The sequence below is a fragment of the Trichomonas vaginalis genome, chromosome V, assembly GCF_026262505.1.
Source record: "Trichomonas vaginalis G3 chromosome V, whole genome shotgun sequence".
NCBI classification, from domain to species: Eukaryota; Parabasalia; order Trichomonadida; family Trichomonadidae; genus Trichomonas; species Trichomonas vaginalis.
The window spans coordinates 31,198,879-31,216,673 of record NC_067207.1 but is presented as its reverse complement, the minus strand read 5'-3'; the positions used below and the strand labels follow the sequence as shown (position 1 = coordinate 31,216,673).

At 35.4% G+C, this 17,795-nt stretch overlaps 12 protein-coding genes and 1 pseudogene across 13 annotated transcripts, besides 2 other annotated features; 7 read left to right on the top strand and 6 right to left on the bottom strand.

Moving 5' to 3' along the window:
* Positions 1 to 17,339: part of a mobile genetic element that runs on past the window's edge.
* On the top strand, positions 443 to 1,294 carry TVAGG3_0435870 (DNA/RNA polymerases family; the record flags this gene model as incomplete). The annotated part of the gene is made up of 1 exon (XM_051233992.1): positions 443 to 1,294. One exon carries the CDS (start codon positions 443 to 445, stop codon positions 1,292 to 1,294), a length of 852 nt encoding a protein of 283 aa, XP_051103722.1.
* Positions 2,021 to 2,479, top strand: TVAGG3_0435860 (KilA, N-terminal/APSES-type HTH, DNA-binding family; the record flags this gene model as incomplete). Its single annotated transcript, XM_051233991.1, has 1 exon — positions 2,021 to 2,479. A coding segment is annotated over one exon (459 nt), but the record flags the coding sequence as incomplete, so codon positions are not given.
* On the top strand, positions 3,053 to 4,024 carry TVAGG3_0435850 (organellar and viral DNA polymerase type B; the record flags this gene model as incomplete). Its single annotated transcript, XM_051233990.1, has 1 exon — positions 3,053 to 4,024. A coding segment is annotated over one exon (972 nt), but the record flags the coding sequence as incomplete, so codon positions are not given.
* TVAGG3_0435840 (KilA, N-terminal/APSES-type HTH, DNA-binding family) lies at positions 5,028 to 5,510 on the top strand (the record flags this gene model as incomplete). Its single annotated transcript, XM_051233989.1, has 1 exon — positions 5,028 to 5,510. A coding segment is annotated over one exon (483 nt), but the record flags the coding sequence as incomplete, so codon positions are not given.
* Positions 6,015 to 6,203, top strand: TVAGG3_0435830 (uncharacterized protein; the record flags this gene model as incomplete). The annotated part of the gene is made up of 1 exon (XM_051233988.1): positions 6,015 to 6,203. One exon carries the CDS (start codon positions 6,015 to 6,017, stop codon positions 6,201 to 6,203), a length of 189 nt encoding a protein of 62 aa, XP_051103718.1.
* Positions 7,016 to 7,469, top strand: TVAGG3_0435820 (annotated as a pseudogene). Its single transcript has one exon. A coding segment is annotated over exon 1 (454 nt).
* On the bottom strand, positions 7,486 to 7,904 carry TVAGG3_0435810 (protein of unknown function, DUF4108 family; the record flags this gene model as incomplete). The annotated part of the gene is made up of 1 exon (XM_051233987.1): positions 7,486 to 7,904. A coding segment is annotated over one exon (419 nt), but the record flags the coding sequence as incomplete, so codon positions are not given.
* On the bottom strand, positions 9,200 to 9,484 carry TVAGG3_0435800 (uncharacterized protein; the record flags this gene model as incomplete). The annotated part of the gene is made up of 1 exon (XM_051233986.1): positions 9,200 to 9,484. One exon carries the CDS (start codon positions 9,482 to 9,484, stop codon positions 9,200 to 9,202), a length of 285 nt encoding a protein of 94 aa, XP_051103716.1.
* TVAGG3_0435790 (uncharacterized protein) lies at positions 11,895 to 12,518 on the bottom strand (the record flags this gene model as incomplete). Its single annotated transcript, XM_051233985.1, has 1 exon — positions 11,895 to 12,518. A coding segment is annotated over one exon (624 nt), but the record flags the coding sequence as incomplete, so codon positions are not given.
* TVAGG3_0435780 (protein of unknown function, DUF4106 family) lies at positions 12,551 to 13,306 on the bottom strand (the record flags this gene model as incomplete). Its single annotated transcript, XM_051233984.1, has 1 exon — positions 12,551 to 13,306. The coding sequence occupies one exon, from the start codon at positions 13,304 to 13,306 to the stop codon at positions 12,551 to 12,553; it is 756 nt and encodes a 251-aa protein (XP_051103714.1).
* TVAGG3_0435770 (protein of unknown function, DUF4106 family) lies at positions 13,475 to 14,338 on the bottom strand (the record flags this gene model as incomplete). Its single annotated transcript, XM_051233983.1, has 1 exon — positions 13,475 to 14,338. A coding segment is annotated over one exon (864 nt), but the record flags the coding sequence as incomplete, so codon positions are not given.
* TVAGG3_0435760 (protein of unknown function, DUF4106 family) lies at positions 14,489 to 15,676 on the bottom strand (the record flags this gene model as incomplete). The annotated part of the gene is made up of 1 exon (XM_051233982.1): positions 14,489 to 15,676. A coding segment is annotated over one exon (1,188 nt), but the record flags the coding sequence as incomplete, so codon positions are not given.
* Positions 16,708 to 17,229, top strand: TVAGG3_0435750 (uncharacterized protein; the record flags this gene model as incomplete). Its single annotated transcript, XM_001299349.2, has 1 exon — positions 16,708 to 17,229. A coding segment is annotated over one exon (522 nt), but the record flags the coding sequence as incomplete, so codon positions are not given.
* Positions 17,340 to 17,792: 453 nt separating the features above from the next.
* Positions 17,793 to 17,795: part of a mobile genetic element that runs on past the window's edge.

Here is a 17,795-nt window from a genome sequence, read left to right as displayed (position 1 = left end):
TGAGTCATGTGTGAAGACAAGGTACATTCTCAGAGGTCAATTGGCAAAAGTTGCACCGTTGGCAAATGTCAATATCCGAGTCAACATACCTACAGCTAAAGGTTCTTCACATGACGACTATGTTGTTGACAAAGACTTACCATGGTTGAAGATTGTAATTGTCCACAACCACTTCATGTTGAACGAAAGTCTTACAAACCCATTGTTCGGAAAAGGCAAGTGCAACATTGTCAGAGCTGTAAACATTCTTTTCGAGAAAGGTTTGTTGGAACCAATTCCAGATGACAAGCTGACAGAAACTTTTGTACCAAAAGACGAAACAAACTTTTCATTGTTAGCAAGACCAAAAGTTGTTCCAGACAAAGTTATAGCACAAAAGAAGTACACTGTTCCAAAAGGAGTTGGATTGTTCGGATACCAACCTGAACCAGAAGAACTTCCAATGAGGTTGCAAGAACTTCAAGATGCTATAAACAAACTTCCATTGAGACATCCAATTGACGTCAAATTGTATTGGAGAGCATCGGAGTTAGGTCAGAAGGTTTTATATGAAACAGGTTGCTTCGACGATGTTTATGAGATAGCAGGCGAAGTTTCTCAGAAGATAAGAGACTCACTTGAATTTCCACGAACTGGACCCATTGGTTGCGACAAGTTCGACTCAAACGAAAAGATATACTATGTCGACCTTAACGCTGCATACATGAGGTTCGTCCAATATATCCCGACTGGAATTCCAAACGAAGACGGTGAGTTCCCAGGAAGGAACTATACAGTTGGAAAAGTCATACAACAACTCTATGATATTAGGAAAGCTTCAAACCCCAAACTTGCAATGACACTCAAATTGCTTATGAATTCGACATGGGGATATTCCATTAAGAAACCTCAAGAGATGAAGAGTAAACATTATGAGAAGGTCGACAACTTTGTTGAAAGGTTTTCTCCTTTTGTTTTGAAGTACGAATTCACTCAAGGTCAAAGTGGCTTAGTAACCACATTAAAACCTATTGTCGAACATTGGTCTTACCCTCAGTTCGCAAAGGCAGTCCTTGACAACTACAACAAATTCTTCTCCGAAGTCAAATCGAAAGTTGTGGTTTACTATGAGAACATTGACGCACTCATGACGAACGAAGAAGGGTACAACAAACTCATTGAAATGGGTTTAGTCGGTGAGAAGATGGGTCAATTCAAATTGGACAAAATTTTCACCGAAGTTCATGTAATATCGAAAAGGAAGTACTGGGGCATACTTGAAGACGGCACAGAAATAAAACATTGCATGAAATAAAAAATTTTTATTCGAATTTGAATTTAAATGTGGGGAATTCTTGGGAAAGGGTTCTCTCTGTTTGGAAGTAGTATCCAAGGACGCTTGGCAAAGAACTTTATAATGGCTTCCTTCTTTGCTTGCTTTATGTCGTCGAAAGGAGTGTTTTCTGGTATTTGAATTGGAATTCCGGTCGAAGTCTCGAGATTCAAGGCAGCCCTTCCCGTTATCCAACCGCTAACAAGCTTGCCTTTTACATTCTGCCTGAGGAAGTCTTTAACAAGCTCGTTAATTTCAATTAGGTAAATTGCCTCGTCGGTAGGTTCGACCTCGACCATTGCTACTGTCAGTAAAAGTACTGCTACTGTCAGTAAAAGTACTGCTACTGTCAGAAAAAGTACTGCTACTGTCAGTAAAAGTACTGCTACTGTCAGTAAAAGTACTGCTACTGACAGTAAAAGTACTGCTAGGAGCAGAAAAAAGGAAAATTTGAGAGGGTTTTCGACGATAAAGTACTGCTACTGTCAGTAAAAGTACTGCTACTGTCAGAAAAAGTACTGCTACTGTCAGAAAAAGTACTGCTACTGTCAGTAAAAGTACTGCTACTGTCAGAAAAAGTACTGCTACTGTCAGTAGCAGTACTGCTAGTAGCAGAGATTTTTATCGTTGTGGTCCGACGGTTAAGCCACAAACGAATGTCCGACATCCCACCAAAAAATATTTTTTTATTTTTATTGTAAGAACAGTATGACAGTCGAAGCAAAAACGTTCACGAACAAATCTAATGGCGAAACATTCACAAAAGGCACTTACAACGGTATTGAAGTCTTACGTAGAGACAAGGATGGTTATGTAAATGCAACAAAGATATGTCAGCAGTTTAGGAAAGACTTTAGAAGGTTGTTGGAAAATAAGTCCTGGGAAGAGTATTATAAGGCATTTTGTGAAGAATATACCAACCCGCGGAAAACAGCGGGTTGCTTTTTATACAAAATTCATGCAGGAATTCCTGATGAAATCAAACAGGTTAGAGGAATGTATGTAGACCCAAGACTTGTAAACTATATAGCAATGTGGGCTTCTCCAAAATATTGCATAGCAGTTGGAAAAATTATGGACTCCATAGACAAGAAAGTTCATGAGAAATTAGATGAAGAAGAACTTGAAGATACAGTAGAGAATGCAAAACCTTTGTTCGAACAAGAAGTTAGAAAAATGCATGAAAAACAAATAGAACATGAACGTGAGATATGTTCTGGTTATAGAGACTCGCCATACGAACTAGACCAATGGGAACAAGAAGATTTAAAGAGAGAATTTAGAGAATATGAACTCGCCAAGATAGCATTAGAAGCTGCAGAAAAGAAGTTAAAAGTTTGGGGTCGTTTTGTACAAAAATATTGTGAGTAAATGAACCATTTATTTTTGCTAAATTCGGCAAAAATATATTTTAGGGTAGAAGGTTAGATCTAACCTGTCTTCTACCCTCTTTTCTACCCTCTTGAATTTTCATGAAAATTCATGAAAATTCATCGTAAATGTTTTGTCGAAACTTCTTCGTAAATGTTTTGTCAAGACTTCTTCATAAATGTTTTGTCAAGACTTCTTCATCGTAATGAGTGTAAAGGACCCAAAAATATAATTTAGGGTAGAAGGTTAGATCTAACCTGTCTTCTACCCTCTTTTCTACCCTCTTGAATTTTCATGAATTTTCCCGAAATAAAAAATAAAACTAACTTTATTTTATTTATTTTTTTTATTTTGTATAAAAAAATAAAAATGTCAACAATCGGCACAACAACAATTCAAACAACAACAGCACCAAACTCTTTAGTCATGAATCCAACATCTATGTTAGTAGAGATGAAAAGCTTCATTCCTTCTTCATATACTTTCGAAACAGAAATCCAGAAGATAAAGCAGGAATTGTTAACAGGTAGTTTAGACTGTAGTGCGAAAGATGAAACAAATGAACAGTATCTTTATGAAATGCAGGATATTATTGACCATTTACCTAAACTTCCTGAAATACAACAACAAAAGCTTACTATTCCTGAATTCGATGAAATAGAAGTCAAAGCAACTGACTCAGTAGAAATAAAGAAGTTCATACGAAAGGTAAACTATGAGTTTCTAGGATTTCATTGCAACCATAAAGTTATGGACAAAGATTGCGACATGGTATATAAGAACATCTCTGACATATATAAATCTGAAGAATTTAAGACCTACGACAACTTTGTTTCGTTAGTTGCAAAATGTGTATGGCAGATAAGAGATAAAGATAGAAGAGGTAAGATATGGAATGAACAGATAAAACCCGCAACTTTTGAGTTAAAGAGAGCAATTGACGCCTTAGTCATACTAGCAGGTAAGATTTCAATGTACAATGCTAAAATGAACCCACAATGTTCAAAATGTAAAGCAGCAATGAGGAAATATAACTACTCCGTCAAAGAGATAGAAAGAATGAGAAACGACTATGCAGATTTAAAGAAAGAAATGACAAACAATGAGTTTGAAACAGTTGGAAAGATAGACAATGACACCAAAGTGGTTAGAATAGGTGATTTAAACGTAAGATACTCAAAGAAATACAACAAATATTCTTTGTCAGACATTTTATCTCCATTTGGAAAAAAAACAAACCACTGGGTTAAAATTGCTTCTACTCAGAAAATTTTGACAAGAAATCCTGAGCTTATGATATCGGTAAAATTCTATGGAACTGCAGCATATCTTATAGACAAAAGTCTTATACCAATAGTTTTGTTATGGTTAGACCCAGTTGTTGGATATAACTTCATAACATATGGTTCATTCGATACGGAACGTTGCAGTGAAGGCTTACTTTACATCGTTCAGAAACCGAAGGACTTCAATACAAAGAGATATAAGATAGGAAGAACATATAATATAACTCTAAGATATGACAGTACAGTCAATAGAGTCAAGGTTGTGTTGGTTAATGATATGAGAGCTGCAGAAACAGAACTACTTGAAAAGTTTGAGAAAATGTATGGTGCTCCCATAAAAGGTAAAGAAACGTTTGAAGTAGATGAGATAGATAAAGCTATAAAATTATTTGACGAAGTTGCTGAAAAATACATGTAAAAATAACGTTTACCATGTAAAACGCTTATAAAATAACTGGGGTAGAAAAGAGGGTAGAAGACAGGTTAGATCTAACCTTCTACCCTAAAATATATTTTTGCTGAATTCAGCAACAAAATTCTGAGTAAAATGGCATAAGATTGCTTCCCTCGAAAAACCGAGGATAGAGATTCCGTACGAAAAACAGTGAAATTTCTCTAGACCGACTTCCTTCGGGGTCGCCAAAACTCTATGAAATCATGAATTTCCTTAAGATAGAAAAAATAAAGTTAGTTTTTTATAAAATATTTTTTTATCCTGTATATAAGAAACAGATATGTCAACAACAGAGAACACAACAACAGTTATAGTCCATGAAGCTATAAATGAAGAATATGAGTGGGTTCAGTTTAACAAACAACTCCGTCTCATTCGTTCGGTCAAAGATGACATGTACCAAATGCAAAGTATTTTGAATGCTCTTCGTTCTACAAAGCAAGCACATCATTGGTTTGAAAACCAACAGACAAAAGAACTTTTAGAAGAATTTCCTCATATGTTTGCGACCGGTAAAAAACCGCGGGTCGAGATTCCGTACGAAAATCGTCAAAATTTGCCAAATGGTTTGAGAGGATATTATGTACATAGACTTCTTGTAAATGCTGTAGCAATGTGGGCTTCAGCTCGTTATGCTTGGTATGTTTGTAAACTTCTTGACGAAATTCATAGACAAGAACGTGAAGAGCTAGAGAACAAGCTTGAAGCAAAAGACAAAAACATACAGAAAAGAATACCACGTTCGGTACCAAAAGGAAAGGAAAAGAACTATAAGTATATGATTTACACTGAAGAGATGGAAAATGAAGAAGACAGAGATATGGTTATGTTGCATTTAGTCAGAAGAAACAACAAAAGCTTTTACGACCTTGCTAAGATTTACAAATCTGACAGAAATTGGTTCTATCGCGAAAACTTACCGATTTCAATGACACCGAATGAAGATGTTAAACAAATAGTTCAAGATACGTTACCTCAAACACACTATGATATTAAAGGTTGTACAATTCTTACATTCAAAGAAGATTTGCCATTGTTAAAGGAAAAAATAACAGAGTATTTTGACAACTTCAAACAAGCAGAGTAAATGAACCATTTATTTTTACGCTTGACTTCAGATGGCTCAGGTAGCTCTATAAGGTAAATTGCCTCATCTGCTGGGTCTATGTCGGTCATTGTTTCAAGACAAGTCTTTTATTGTTTCAAGACAAGTCTTTTACTTTTTCAAGACAAGTCTTTTACTTTTTCAAGACAAGTCTTTTACTTTTTCAAGACAAGTCTTTTACTTTTTCAAGACAAGTCTTTTACTTTTTCAAGACAAGTCTTTTACTTTTTCAAGACAAGACCCGTTATTTTTCAAGAAATTTTTGGTGTAAAGTTCTCAAATTTGAGAACAGTGGTCTTGATTTAAGACGATACCCGTACTTTTTCAAGACAAGTCTTTTACTTTTTCAAGACAAGTCTTTTACTTTTTCAAGACAAGTCTTTTACTTTTTCAAGACAAGTCTTTTACTTTTTCAAGACAAGTCTTTTATTGTTTCAAGACAAGTCTTTTACTTTTTCAAGACAAGTCTTTTATTGTTTCAAGACAATGTCCGACGTACCACCAACCGAGTCCATTCCAAAGCCAGAAGAACCGACAGCCCCAGCACCACAACAGACTAAGACTAAAACACTTACATTTTCAAGCTTGACTTTTTACAATTTGAACTTTGTTTGCGTAGATATGAATTCTGAAAGAAGTATGAGGGTCTTGTATGACTTTGTACTTCTCCCATAGTTCATGTCTGTCAAACTTACCTGCCATGGACTTTCATAAGTTCCATGAAATCGTCTTCGGACAAATCCAGGGAAAAGTATGATATCAGTAAGTATTCTTTTAACATCCTTACTTAAACTCTTTGCTGTCTGTACACAAATGACAACTGAGATGTTAAAGTGTCTGAGCTTCTTAAGAATTCGACACATCATCTTGTTCTCTGTTCTTTAACAAAGGATGAGAAGCAAAGTCATCTAAAAATAAGAAGACATCTATGAGGGTAAGTCTTCCAATCGTACGATTGCAATTTCTTCGAAATGTATTCTATCTCTTTCTGTTTGTTTCTGAAGTGTTTCTTCTCTAATATTCTCTGCATTTCCTCATTTGGGTCTTTAAACTTCGAATTTATATACTCATTTATAGCATTATACTTCAAAACTCTTCTTTGGTACTTCTTTACCAATCTAACAACTCAGAGTCTTTTATACATACTAACTTAGACTTCTTTATAATATCTTTGAACGAATTGACGTTTGGTCAAATTGACCAGAAGTACTACAAATGACTACTAACTCATAGAATGGGTTCTTCTCATCTAGTTCTTGTTGTTGTGCAGCCATTTTAAGATAAGTGAAAGTCTTACCCGACCCAGGTGGTGCGATTAGACCTGTTATACCATTCTGAGCAAATAGGAACTTGTCATGTATGGGTTTTATCTGAGCATTTCTAACTTCCTCTTGTTCTTGTTTAAAACATTCTCAAATTTCTTGTCAATGTCAGCAAACTTTTTTTCTAACATATTTTTAGAAAATTAAAAATTTATCTTTTAGAAAATGTCTAGCGATTTCGCTATCTATATTCGAGACAAACTTTTTGACAGCAAAACATCTGTCGACCATAAAATCTTACATAGTGTAAACAAGAAAGGTGAATTTGTTCTAAAGTTCTGTTTCTGGGAATATGACAAGAACCATAAAACATTAGGCAGAGAAGTCTTTAAGTTTGTCAATGACAGACTTGTTGACAGAGATGACGCCTCTTGGAAAGATGAAGTCCAACAAAAGTTCTTAGAATGCAAAGAAGACACATGCGCTGTTCTTGAAGATGAAATAGAAAACAGAATAGATGAGCTATTAAAGGACAAAGAACTTTTACAGAAATATGGTTCGGAAATTTGACATAACTCCACCAGAAAAGAAGAAGAAGAGAGAAAGGAAAGAAAAGAAAGTAGAAGAAGAGAAGAAAGAACCTGAACCAGTTCCAGAGAAAAAGAAATTTGACATGTAAAAATAAAATTTTATTTTTAGAACATTTCTGGTCAATGTCAATGTTCTCTTCCTCTTTAGGAGCAAACACTGGCTTAGACTCTAAAATCTTTTTACCCAACTTACCTTGAACTTCAACTATCTTAGACTCATAATATTCATAGTCGTCTGTCTTCTTTGGTTCATAAGGTATAACAAGTTTGTATGCTTTGCCTTCTTTAAGGTTTGAGAACCTTCTGTCAAAATTTTCTTTGACTGTTAACAAACCTTCTATGTCTAAGTCTTCAAATTTCGCACCATTTTTAGTCACAATAGCAAACTTAACTGGTTCGATGTTCCAAACTTTGTCAAATGTAGACTTTTCAAAATGGTAGAAGTAAACATTCAAATAAGCGAATGGGTCTAGTTCTTCTTTGACTTCTGTCATGTACTTATTTACTGAGATGAATTTCGTCATCTTTTATCGGATAAAAAATATTTTTTTAAAAATTTACTCATAAAAATTTTTCTTTGTATATACGCCGTTCTGAACGTCTAAAAGATTTTTGACATTTGCCAAGAATGTTCGTTTAGACGCTGTCATATAACCATATTCTTGACAATATTGTTTATATTCATCGTACAATGACCTTTCATCTAATGACACAAAGTCAGTTTCATCTATAAACAGTTCATAAACACTCTTGTTTGCTTCTAACAACGTTTGTCTTTCTTCGGTATGTGGAATTTGTCTTGGATTGAACTTAGAAATATCTAATGTCATGAAATATGAGAACAAGTGGTTGTAAAAGTCAGATGTCAAAGTTTCTGCTAAGTCGTCAAAAATTCTGTATCTTGCATATGAGAATCTGACGTTCTGACAACTACATATCTTCTGTCAGAACTTTCTAACTTCATCGGAACGGCGTTGTTTGAAACCATGATGAAATTTGCAACATTTTCACAAACTCTTTGGTCTTTATATTTTCTTTCAACAACTCCAACTTTGTCTGTTATAAGACTCTTCAAAGCATCTGAGTTCAAAACTTTTGTTGTATCTATACTTTGAAGTTCGTTACATACTATAAGTTTCATATTCTCTATTGAAGAGTTAAATTTACCGCAGATGTTTTCTAAGTTTGTCATATTCGGATTCGAATAGCCCTCTAACAGTTTGCACAAAATATCTGTAAAGAATGTGTTCTTACCAGTTCCTTGTTTTCCAATTATAATGAGAGCAGTTTCATTTTTAGCACTTGGATGTTGTAAGATGTTTGCAAACCAACATAAGATATACTCATAGACTCTTTCGTTTCCATTGCATATAATTTCTTTGACATGGTCTAACCAAGCTTCTATAATATTTTCTTTCCATTCTACTTGTTCATATTTATATCCAGTGAAGATAGAATAGAAGTTTGGAGAAGGTGTATAAAACTTTATACCACGAACTGAAAAATCTTCAAGTTTTGACAATAAGATATCCCAAGCATCTAACATCTTCATGCCAACTTGTACGACTTTTATTTTCTTAAGTTTCTGTCTACATTCTTGTTCTGAACTATTGTTGCTCTTGGTTTGTTAAAGACAACATCCCATTCTTTCATAACATAACATTCTGGGGCAGAGTCGACATAAATGACTAAACGTTTCAAATTCTCGACTGCTTTGTTATAGTCTCTAAATGGACACATATTTCTGAATGCTTGGAAGTCATAAAAATCTGAAACATCTATTCTGTACATTTTTATAAAAATAAAAAAAATATTTTTTTTATTCTTGACTTTGTTGTTCCATTTGTTGCATTTGTTGTTCTTGAGCTATTTGTTGTTGAAGTTGTTCTTGTAGTACAATACTTTCACCAGTTGCATCTTCCAATTCGAAACTTTCTGCCGTCATTGACAAATACATAGGACATAAAAGTTTTACAGGAACAAAGTTTGCGTCAACTAAGGTTAAGTTTATGTTTGCTAAAGTGTTTGAGTTCACTAAAGCTGAAAACTCTGCATTCGAATGAACAATAGGCAAACCAGCAGAGAAAGTGTTGTTTATACGCATGAGTATCTTTTGGTCATAGTAGTTTCTGTCGACATTCGAATAGCACTTTGAACCTAAGTTTGAAACAATATATAAATAGGTGTACTTAAAGTCAATGGAACAGACAAACCTTGTATGACACCTTTTCCTGTTATAGGAAACTGTTGGTAGTAAAAACCAGATATAAGTTTTGTATTATAGCTCATATCGTTTATACTAAACTCAGTCGGACATCCAAACATAATGAAACCTGCTCTAGTTGCAGCACATGTTACATCCGTCCTTAAAGTATTAAATAAGTCAACAAAACCTGTTGGTGGTATATCTGAGTAAGTATCTTCAAAGGAGTATTTTTTACCATTCACAACAATAAAGTCTTCTGGTGTCAAAAGAGCAAAACAGGCTTTAGTCGTCATTGTGTTTAAGTTAGTTTACAATATCGTCCTTGAGGACTTTGTAAGTTTGTTGTTATAGAATTATATGACTCAGGGTTTTTAGTCGTAATAGTATAAACCATTATGTCTTCTGCCATTTACTTAGCAACTAAATTTTAATGAAATGTTGTGGTCGTCAAATATTTTTATGACGTCTGGGAAACTATATTTTAAGTTCAACGTTTCACCTCCTTTCATAACGTATATCTTGTCAATGACATTATATGAAACACCACAGCAACTAATGTCGGGTTCTATTTCTTTGATGTTTATATCGTCTGCCTCTGTCAAAAGTTTCAATAGTTCTTTCAAAACTTCATGAGGTGCAATGACATATGAGTTCACTTTTACAGGGTTGTGTTCGACCAAGTTTAACATTATACCTAAAGCTTGACAAATCTTCTCCTGAGTTTTAAGTTTGTCTTTAAGTTGTTGGTAGTCATTTCGAATATCTGCAACAGAACTTAAGTCTCTGCTAACTTCAGGATATGTTGGTTGTTCTTTTACAGGAACAATTGCTATACCATCTTCGTCTTCGTATGGTTTCCCCACTTCAACATCTCTGTCTTTGACATTGACAAAACAACTTTGACTGTTTGTTTGAGTTGGTGAATTTAACTTCACATCTGCCACTGCATTAAACCTTTTGAAACACTTACGCTTCTATTTTTCGGAAATGACATTTTACTTAGAATAAAAAGATGGACGTATTTGAGTATCTCTTCGAATTGAAGCAGAACAAAGTTTACACACACAAACAATACAAATACATTGACAGAATAGTTCTTTACACAAACAATGGAAAATGTTATAGAATAGCAGTCTTTGCTGAACCTAAATATTTTCATAAAGCAAAGAAAGTTGGTATAAACTGAAATGGTGAAAGTTCTTGACGTTGACAAAAATATAACAAAAAAACTGACCGATATTTCTAAAGGTAAGTTTATAATACAATACTATGTCAAAACTGGCGTACTGTCAATATTTGACGGAGAGAAGTCAGTTCAAGAACAACTTACTGACCTGCTGCCAAAATCTGCTCGATGGAAGCTGTCGTTATACCAATCTGAGGAGCCCCAGCAGGTTTCATCGAACGAATTTCAAAAGAGCATCTTCCGTGAAAAGTGCTATTGGTTTTGTAAACTTCTTTGCTTTCAATTCATCTGGACCGTCTCTGTCACCAGTATATTGTATTTGTACAGTACCAACAGTTGAAATACCACCCATAAAGTCTTCTGAGTCAGCAAATGGAATGCCAAGCCAAAAGTTTGAACGGTCTCCATTTGTATATTGAGTGTTTTGAGCTCCTGTATGAGTCCATACTTTCACATATGGCATAATAGAACTTTGCATTTCAGGGTTAATGGTTGTTGTGAAGTTGTTGTTAAAGTTCATAGCATCTAATGTCAAGTTGTATGACCTCATATCCTCAACTGTAGAATATTCTTCTCTTGGATAATATTTGCCATCTATGTTTATATGTATTTAATACCAGGGTTGTAGAAGCAAGAATAGTCATTTATAGTTCGTCTGAACAGTACAAACATAGTATCTGCATGTTTCATTGCAGTTGTTAAGGCAATATCTGTTCTTGCACCTGGGTCAGCACTTTGGTTTCCAACTTCACCTGCAAAGTCTTTGACAGATATTTGGTGTATAGGGAACATAAGTGGAACTGCAATATATTTGGCAGCTAAAGCATTTGAAATATCTGGGTCCAACATATAGACTGCAAGTCTGCTTTCTATTCTCTTGCATTCAAATTTTTCGCATGTGAACTTAACTGGGTCCCAAGCAGTTCCAGCAGCATTGAAGTAGTAGTTTACTTCAGTGTTGAGGTTTGAGAAACCAAAGTCTAAGTCAACTTTGTCTTTGCAAAAGTCGGCGAATGACGTTTGATTTGCTCCCTTTACGTCTGTAAGAGTGAATGGGTCTTGCGTTGGTGCAATGACTAAGTTATTTTTGCTTGGAGTAAGTTCGATAGAAATTTTTCCTGCCCAGTTTGGCAAGTATCTTAAAAACCTGAAGATGAGGAAAGATGACAAAGGAACTCTAAGTTTCAATTTTACTTTGGTTACTGCTGCTGCAGTTTGTCCAGAAAGGTTAACATAAACTCCTGGAACGTTAGGGTCAAGTCTTCTTATTTTCTCAATAGTTGCATACTGGTCTGTTTGTTCTCTAGCTTGTGGTTGTACTGAGTTTCTCAAAGCGAACCATTCATAGTTTGCCCATGTTACTGTTTGAACTAAGTCAGAGTTAGAATATATCTTATATCCCATGAAAACTTCTGGAGCATATTGGTATCCGACATAGAAAATTCCATTGCAACCTTTCTTGTCAGACAACTTGGCAGAAGGTTTTATTTCAATGTCTTGTTCCACGTATAAGAATGAGTTGTCAATAGAAATAATATGAAACCTGTCGCAAGCAATATCTACTGTTGTTGAAGAACCTTCTCCAAACTCACCTACGTTTCCATAAGAAACAGCAGTTGTATATTCGTAAGTTCCAGGAACTATTTCTGACCTTCTAATGGCATTGTCGCATTCGTTATACCATTCGGAAACATTTCCATTCATAGCATCCAAAACTGTTGGCGTTATATTCTGAGCGGCGTACATTTCATATGAGTAAAAATATAGAATAGTTGGATTTATATGTCATAATAGAACCCACGTGGACCAAGCTTTACTTTCTTCCTGACTGAGTTTTTAACTCTTCTTTTTCCTTCATTGCCCTCTGCTTGAAGTTGTTGCATCTTTGCCTCATGTTCATCTAGTATGTTGCAAATTTTCCATGCCCTTTTTGCCTTTGGGCTCTGGTCGCCCATCTCAGGTAACCTATATCCTAGAAAGAGTTTGTCATAGTTTGTATTTGAGTCTTCGCGTATTGTTTGCATGACTCTTTCCTGAGTTTCCGGTTCAAGCTCTTCAAACAGTGCCTGTCCATATGGAATATGCTCGTTTCCAAATATATGTTTTTGTAGCCATTCTGGTTTTCTTTCCATGTTACCAACTATATCTTTTGTGAATGGGAAAGCTTCTACCCAATCTTTCAGTCTTGCGTCGTTTATTTCTGTAGTTGGTTTTATTTTGTCAAGGAACATGTTTTTCAATACTAACATTTCATTTGGTACTGTCCATTTGAGTTTTCTTAAATATTCATCCCTTCTCAGTTCATTGTCTGCAAAGTAAGTTTTTATGACATTTTGTAAACTTTCGTTTGCAAGGTCATGTACAATAGGTTCTCTTCCTTCTCTCTCCCTAACTTTCTTTCTAAACTCTTCACCAAATATACCATCTCTATGGTTCTGTGTAGTTCTTTGAGATAAATGTTCTAGAACGTCAGGTGTTATATTTCCATCAGCCATGTTCATTTCATACTGGTCCAAAATATCTGCATGTTTCATATCTTTCAATGGCATTAAAGCCGCGCTTAAAATACCAGCTATATCTCGTTCACCATTCAATTCCATTGCGTCTACAACTTCTTGGAATTGAGGTTGTAAGTTTATGAACCACCTATCCGAATTAGCTTTATGACCCCATCTCATTGTAGTTCCATCGTCTGCAGAAACAAAAGTAGGTTTGTTTCCATCTTGGTTAGGTTCTGAATGAACTTTAAACAATGTTTCATTTCTATATGTTTTCTTGAAATTTAACCTTTTATTTTCACCGAGTTCATCCGAAGATTGAACGTTAAATGCTCGTAAGTAAAAAGGGTTGTTGTATTTGTGTACATTTTTTTTCAGTTCTTCCATTCTATGCTGAATATTTTCATCTGGTGTTGGAGTCTTTTGTATGTCGGCAAACATTTTTCGATATTCTTCTACTATGTCAGCTGAATTTTTTTTTGACTCTTGGAAAGATTCCATATTCACCTCATGCTCTTGTTGAGGGTCAAGATTTTTCGGCTGTTCCAAATCTTCATCTAGTTCTGTGAAGTTAGTTTCCAAAGGAGTGACTTGTTCGTTTCCTTCAGGCTCTTCTAGCTGTTGTTGCTGAACTATTTCTTCCATGTCTGGTTGTATCTGAACTATTTCTTCCTGTGGAGTTTCTTGTACCTCATCTGCTGGCATTTCATATATTCCGAGACCGTTTTCAACAATTTCCCTATCTACGTCATCCGCATTCATAAGCTTTTGTTCTTTCGTTCCGTCTCTATTTTTTACGCGTTTCATGACGAAAGTTGTATTGTCATTTAGCTCTGACATCAAATATCTCGGAGTAAATTCGTTCATGTCATTTGGATGATATGCTATTAAATCATATCCCTTAGCGAGCTTGTATTTTCCAGGTTTGAAATTATATCCCATTTGGTGCTGAGTCATAAAGCTAAATAGGTTCGGGTCAGTATTTCCATCCTTGAACTTTCTAATAGCTTCTTTATATCTGTCACTAAAGTCAACAGTATCTGCGAAACCACACTCTTCTTTAAGCATTTTTAAGAATTCTTGGTTTCCTTGTTCTCTACTTCTTTTATGTCCTTGCTCTGTTTGTGGTTGTTGTGCTGGTTGTGGAGGTGGTTGCTGTGCTGGTTGTTGTTGTTGTGCTGGATTTTGAACTGTTGGTTGTTGTGCAGGGTTTTGAACTGTTGGTTGTTGTGTTGGTTTTGGTGCATGCCTGTGTCTATGTCCATGTGACGATGTAAATGTTTTAGGTAGTCCTGGTGCAGGTGCTTCTCTTGGAGGGTTTGGTGGTATATAAGTTCCACCAGCTGGCACATATGTTCCATCTGCAGCATAGTGTCCTACCTGACTTTTCGTTTTTAAGAAAGCATTTACTAGGTCTGTTTTGGTCTGTTGTAACTCTTTTTCTTGACTTTCCACAACAGTTGCTCTAACGGCGTCATAGGCACTTTGAACTGCCTGTCTCGTTGCTGCATCTGTTATTTTCGTCATATTTTGTGCTACTTCTCTTAACTCGTTGTCGAAACCTTCAGACTTCAGTTTCTTTCCAGATGAGAAGTCGTTCACTTGTTTCACCTTACTATGAAGAGCTTCGAAGGCGTTCTTAAAGTCAGCATTTGTTAAAGCTTCATTTGAACTATCTTCATCCGCTTGTATTTTTGTCCTTATTGACCCTATGAGTTGGGCTGCTTTAGCGTTGGCTTGGGCATCTAACCAGTCATTATTAGCTTTTATATATTCTGCGCTTTTCATTGCCTTTTGCATAGCCGCGTCGTTATTTTTACTTTCTTGTGCTAAGTTTTCATACTGTACGGTTTGGTTTTGCAACTGTAAAAGTTTTTCTGCCTTTACATTTGCTTCAACTTCCTTTTTATACTCATCGCTATCCATATATGTCTTCAGGGCTTTTTGTTTTATCTCTTCATCTTTCAGTACTTTATATTGAGTAGTATGGTTTTTCAAATTTATGACATCTTGTTCCATTTTTGCTACTTCTGCTGCTCTTTCTGACACTTTTTTTGCATATTCCTCTGTACTTAGTTCTTTCAGTTGTTCTTCTTTCTTCTTTTTCTCTACGTTTAACTCATTGAGTTTCTTTGTGTGTCTGTCATATTCTAGTTTCTTTTCGTTTTCACTTATTTGCTTCTGTATGTCTATGTTTGACTTTTTGACATCTGTTATTTGATTTTTGAGTGAACTCAAATTCATTTGACTTTGAGGGTTATAGGCTGTTCCGTCTGCAGCTCCACCATAGCCTGCCATTTTCGCTAAAAGTGCCGCTCTTAAACCTCCACTCTGTGCACCAAGAACTCGGTTTAAAAGCATAGGATTGCTTGACATTTGTTGCAACATAGTGGGGTCATTCAGCATTTGTTGTTGCAACTGTTGTTGTGGTGTCAGTTTTACTATTGGATGTTTCAATGCTCTCTTCCTCTTACGTATATTCTTACGTAGCTTACGTGGCATTTTAAGTGAAGTTAAAAAGCGGTTTTCGACAGATGTTTATATGACACTTTTTGTTCAGCACAAAAAACTACTCGGTCAAAGTGTTGTCAGTTTTGTAAAATAACCGTCCTATCTCATTCTATAAGGGGGAAAGTCTTCTCAAAGTATACTTCCTTGGAACGCCCGTAACTTTTCCTGTAGCGACGATAGACCCTTACTTGTCCGGACAAAGCTGTACTATTTTGAGTGCTCTACAAAAAAGTCAACGGCTACGACTCTCAAAAACCGTTGTGTAAAAAGTTTTACCGTTGGACAAAAAAGTATGTATAGAAAACAAAAAACGTTTATAGTTCATTCAATATTTGAGATGGAACGGTTTGCCAACGGTAACTATTAAATAAAATAAAAAAATAGAGGGGGTTACCGTTGACGAAAACGGTTTATTTTAAACTTTTCTATGAGTAGTCCGAAAAAAACAGTTTATTTTTTGTCTAATGGCATTCGCTAGCGTGTTCGCTCCAAATTCACCTGAAGAAATTGCTTGCAAACTTTCAGCACCCACAGGTTTAGAGCCTCAACATCAAACTGCAGCATCTACACATTCTCCAAGCAGAACAGACAATTCGCTCAATCCAAAGCCACTTTCACTACCAAAAACAATACCAAACGAGCTCCGTATTACAAAGAACCACAGCAACGCTGAACTACGCAAAATACTACTCAGATTGTCTGAAGAATACTTCAATTCAAAGCCAGAAGAAAGAGTTCCTGCAACTTTTAACAAAGAATATTGTGAACAACTCAACAAAGTTCTTGCAGACTTTACCAAACTACAAAAAGAAACACCTGACCCATTCGAATTAGGTGACACAATTGTCAACTATTTTCCAACAATAACAAAGATAATGGTTGACAGAACTATATGTCAGCTTATTGAAAGTCTTCCACCCAAAGCTGCAAAACAAGTCGAACAGTTTTGGGTCGAATTCAAATTAAAGAGTTACGGATATCAGGATGACGAAGAAGAACGTGAGTACGGACAAGAAACAGCAAAATGGCAATGTCTTAGCTCACTCAACCCCAAGTTCAAACCATTATTTTACTCAGACAACAACACAATTCAAGTACGCAAAATTGCTATTCATTTCGTTAACCAAGCAGAAGACATTGAAGAAGGAGACTCTATCTCAGTTTATGTTTGCTACTGCAAGTTTTTCAAGGACGAATTTGGAGGACCAATTCTCATGCATGTCTTCAAGCCACGTCAGCAACTCTACGTTGAAACTGAAATAACACTCATGCATGGAATGTATCTCAAGTTTGAAAGCCAATTGGAAAACACATACAACATTTGGCTTTCATACATTCAGTTCGATACACCAGATGACTTTGATGTTGAAGAAGAAGACTCTACTCAAGAAGATGAACCACAAGACTCAATCCAAGAAGAGTCCTCCGAATTCACACCAGAAGACTAACAATTTTCCGAATAAAAACCTCATTTTTTACTAAACATCTTCGGGGCTAGAAGGGGCGCAGCCCCTGGAAGCCCCACTACCTTTTTTTTTTTTTTTTTTTTTTTTTTTTTGACATATATACAAATACTCACTAAAATCTATGTTTATGCTCAAAACTAGAATAATACATCAACTTAGATATTGAAGATTCAGATCAACCAATAACTTATGTCATCCAAGTCTGACTATTGCATGGCTTAAACACGGCCCCAAACGCTACGACCAGATTCAACAGTTTTCCTCAATAATATTATTCCAATTTTGTATAATAATTTAAAATCAACACTCTCAAAATTTTGACAGAGATATATCTGCCGATCCTTAAATAGTTAATCAGATTGCATTTTACAATTTATTGCCTTCGACTATAATTTTTTTGACATTCTTCTATCAATTCCCAGCTTTTTGAGAGGATTTTTATATTTGGTCACAGTACGTTGCTTTGAACTTATAAATACTTTCTGTTCCGATAAGTAATATTTGATTAATAAGTATTTCTAGTATTTCTCATATGGCGCAGTCATGAG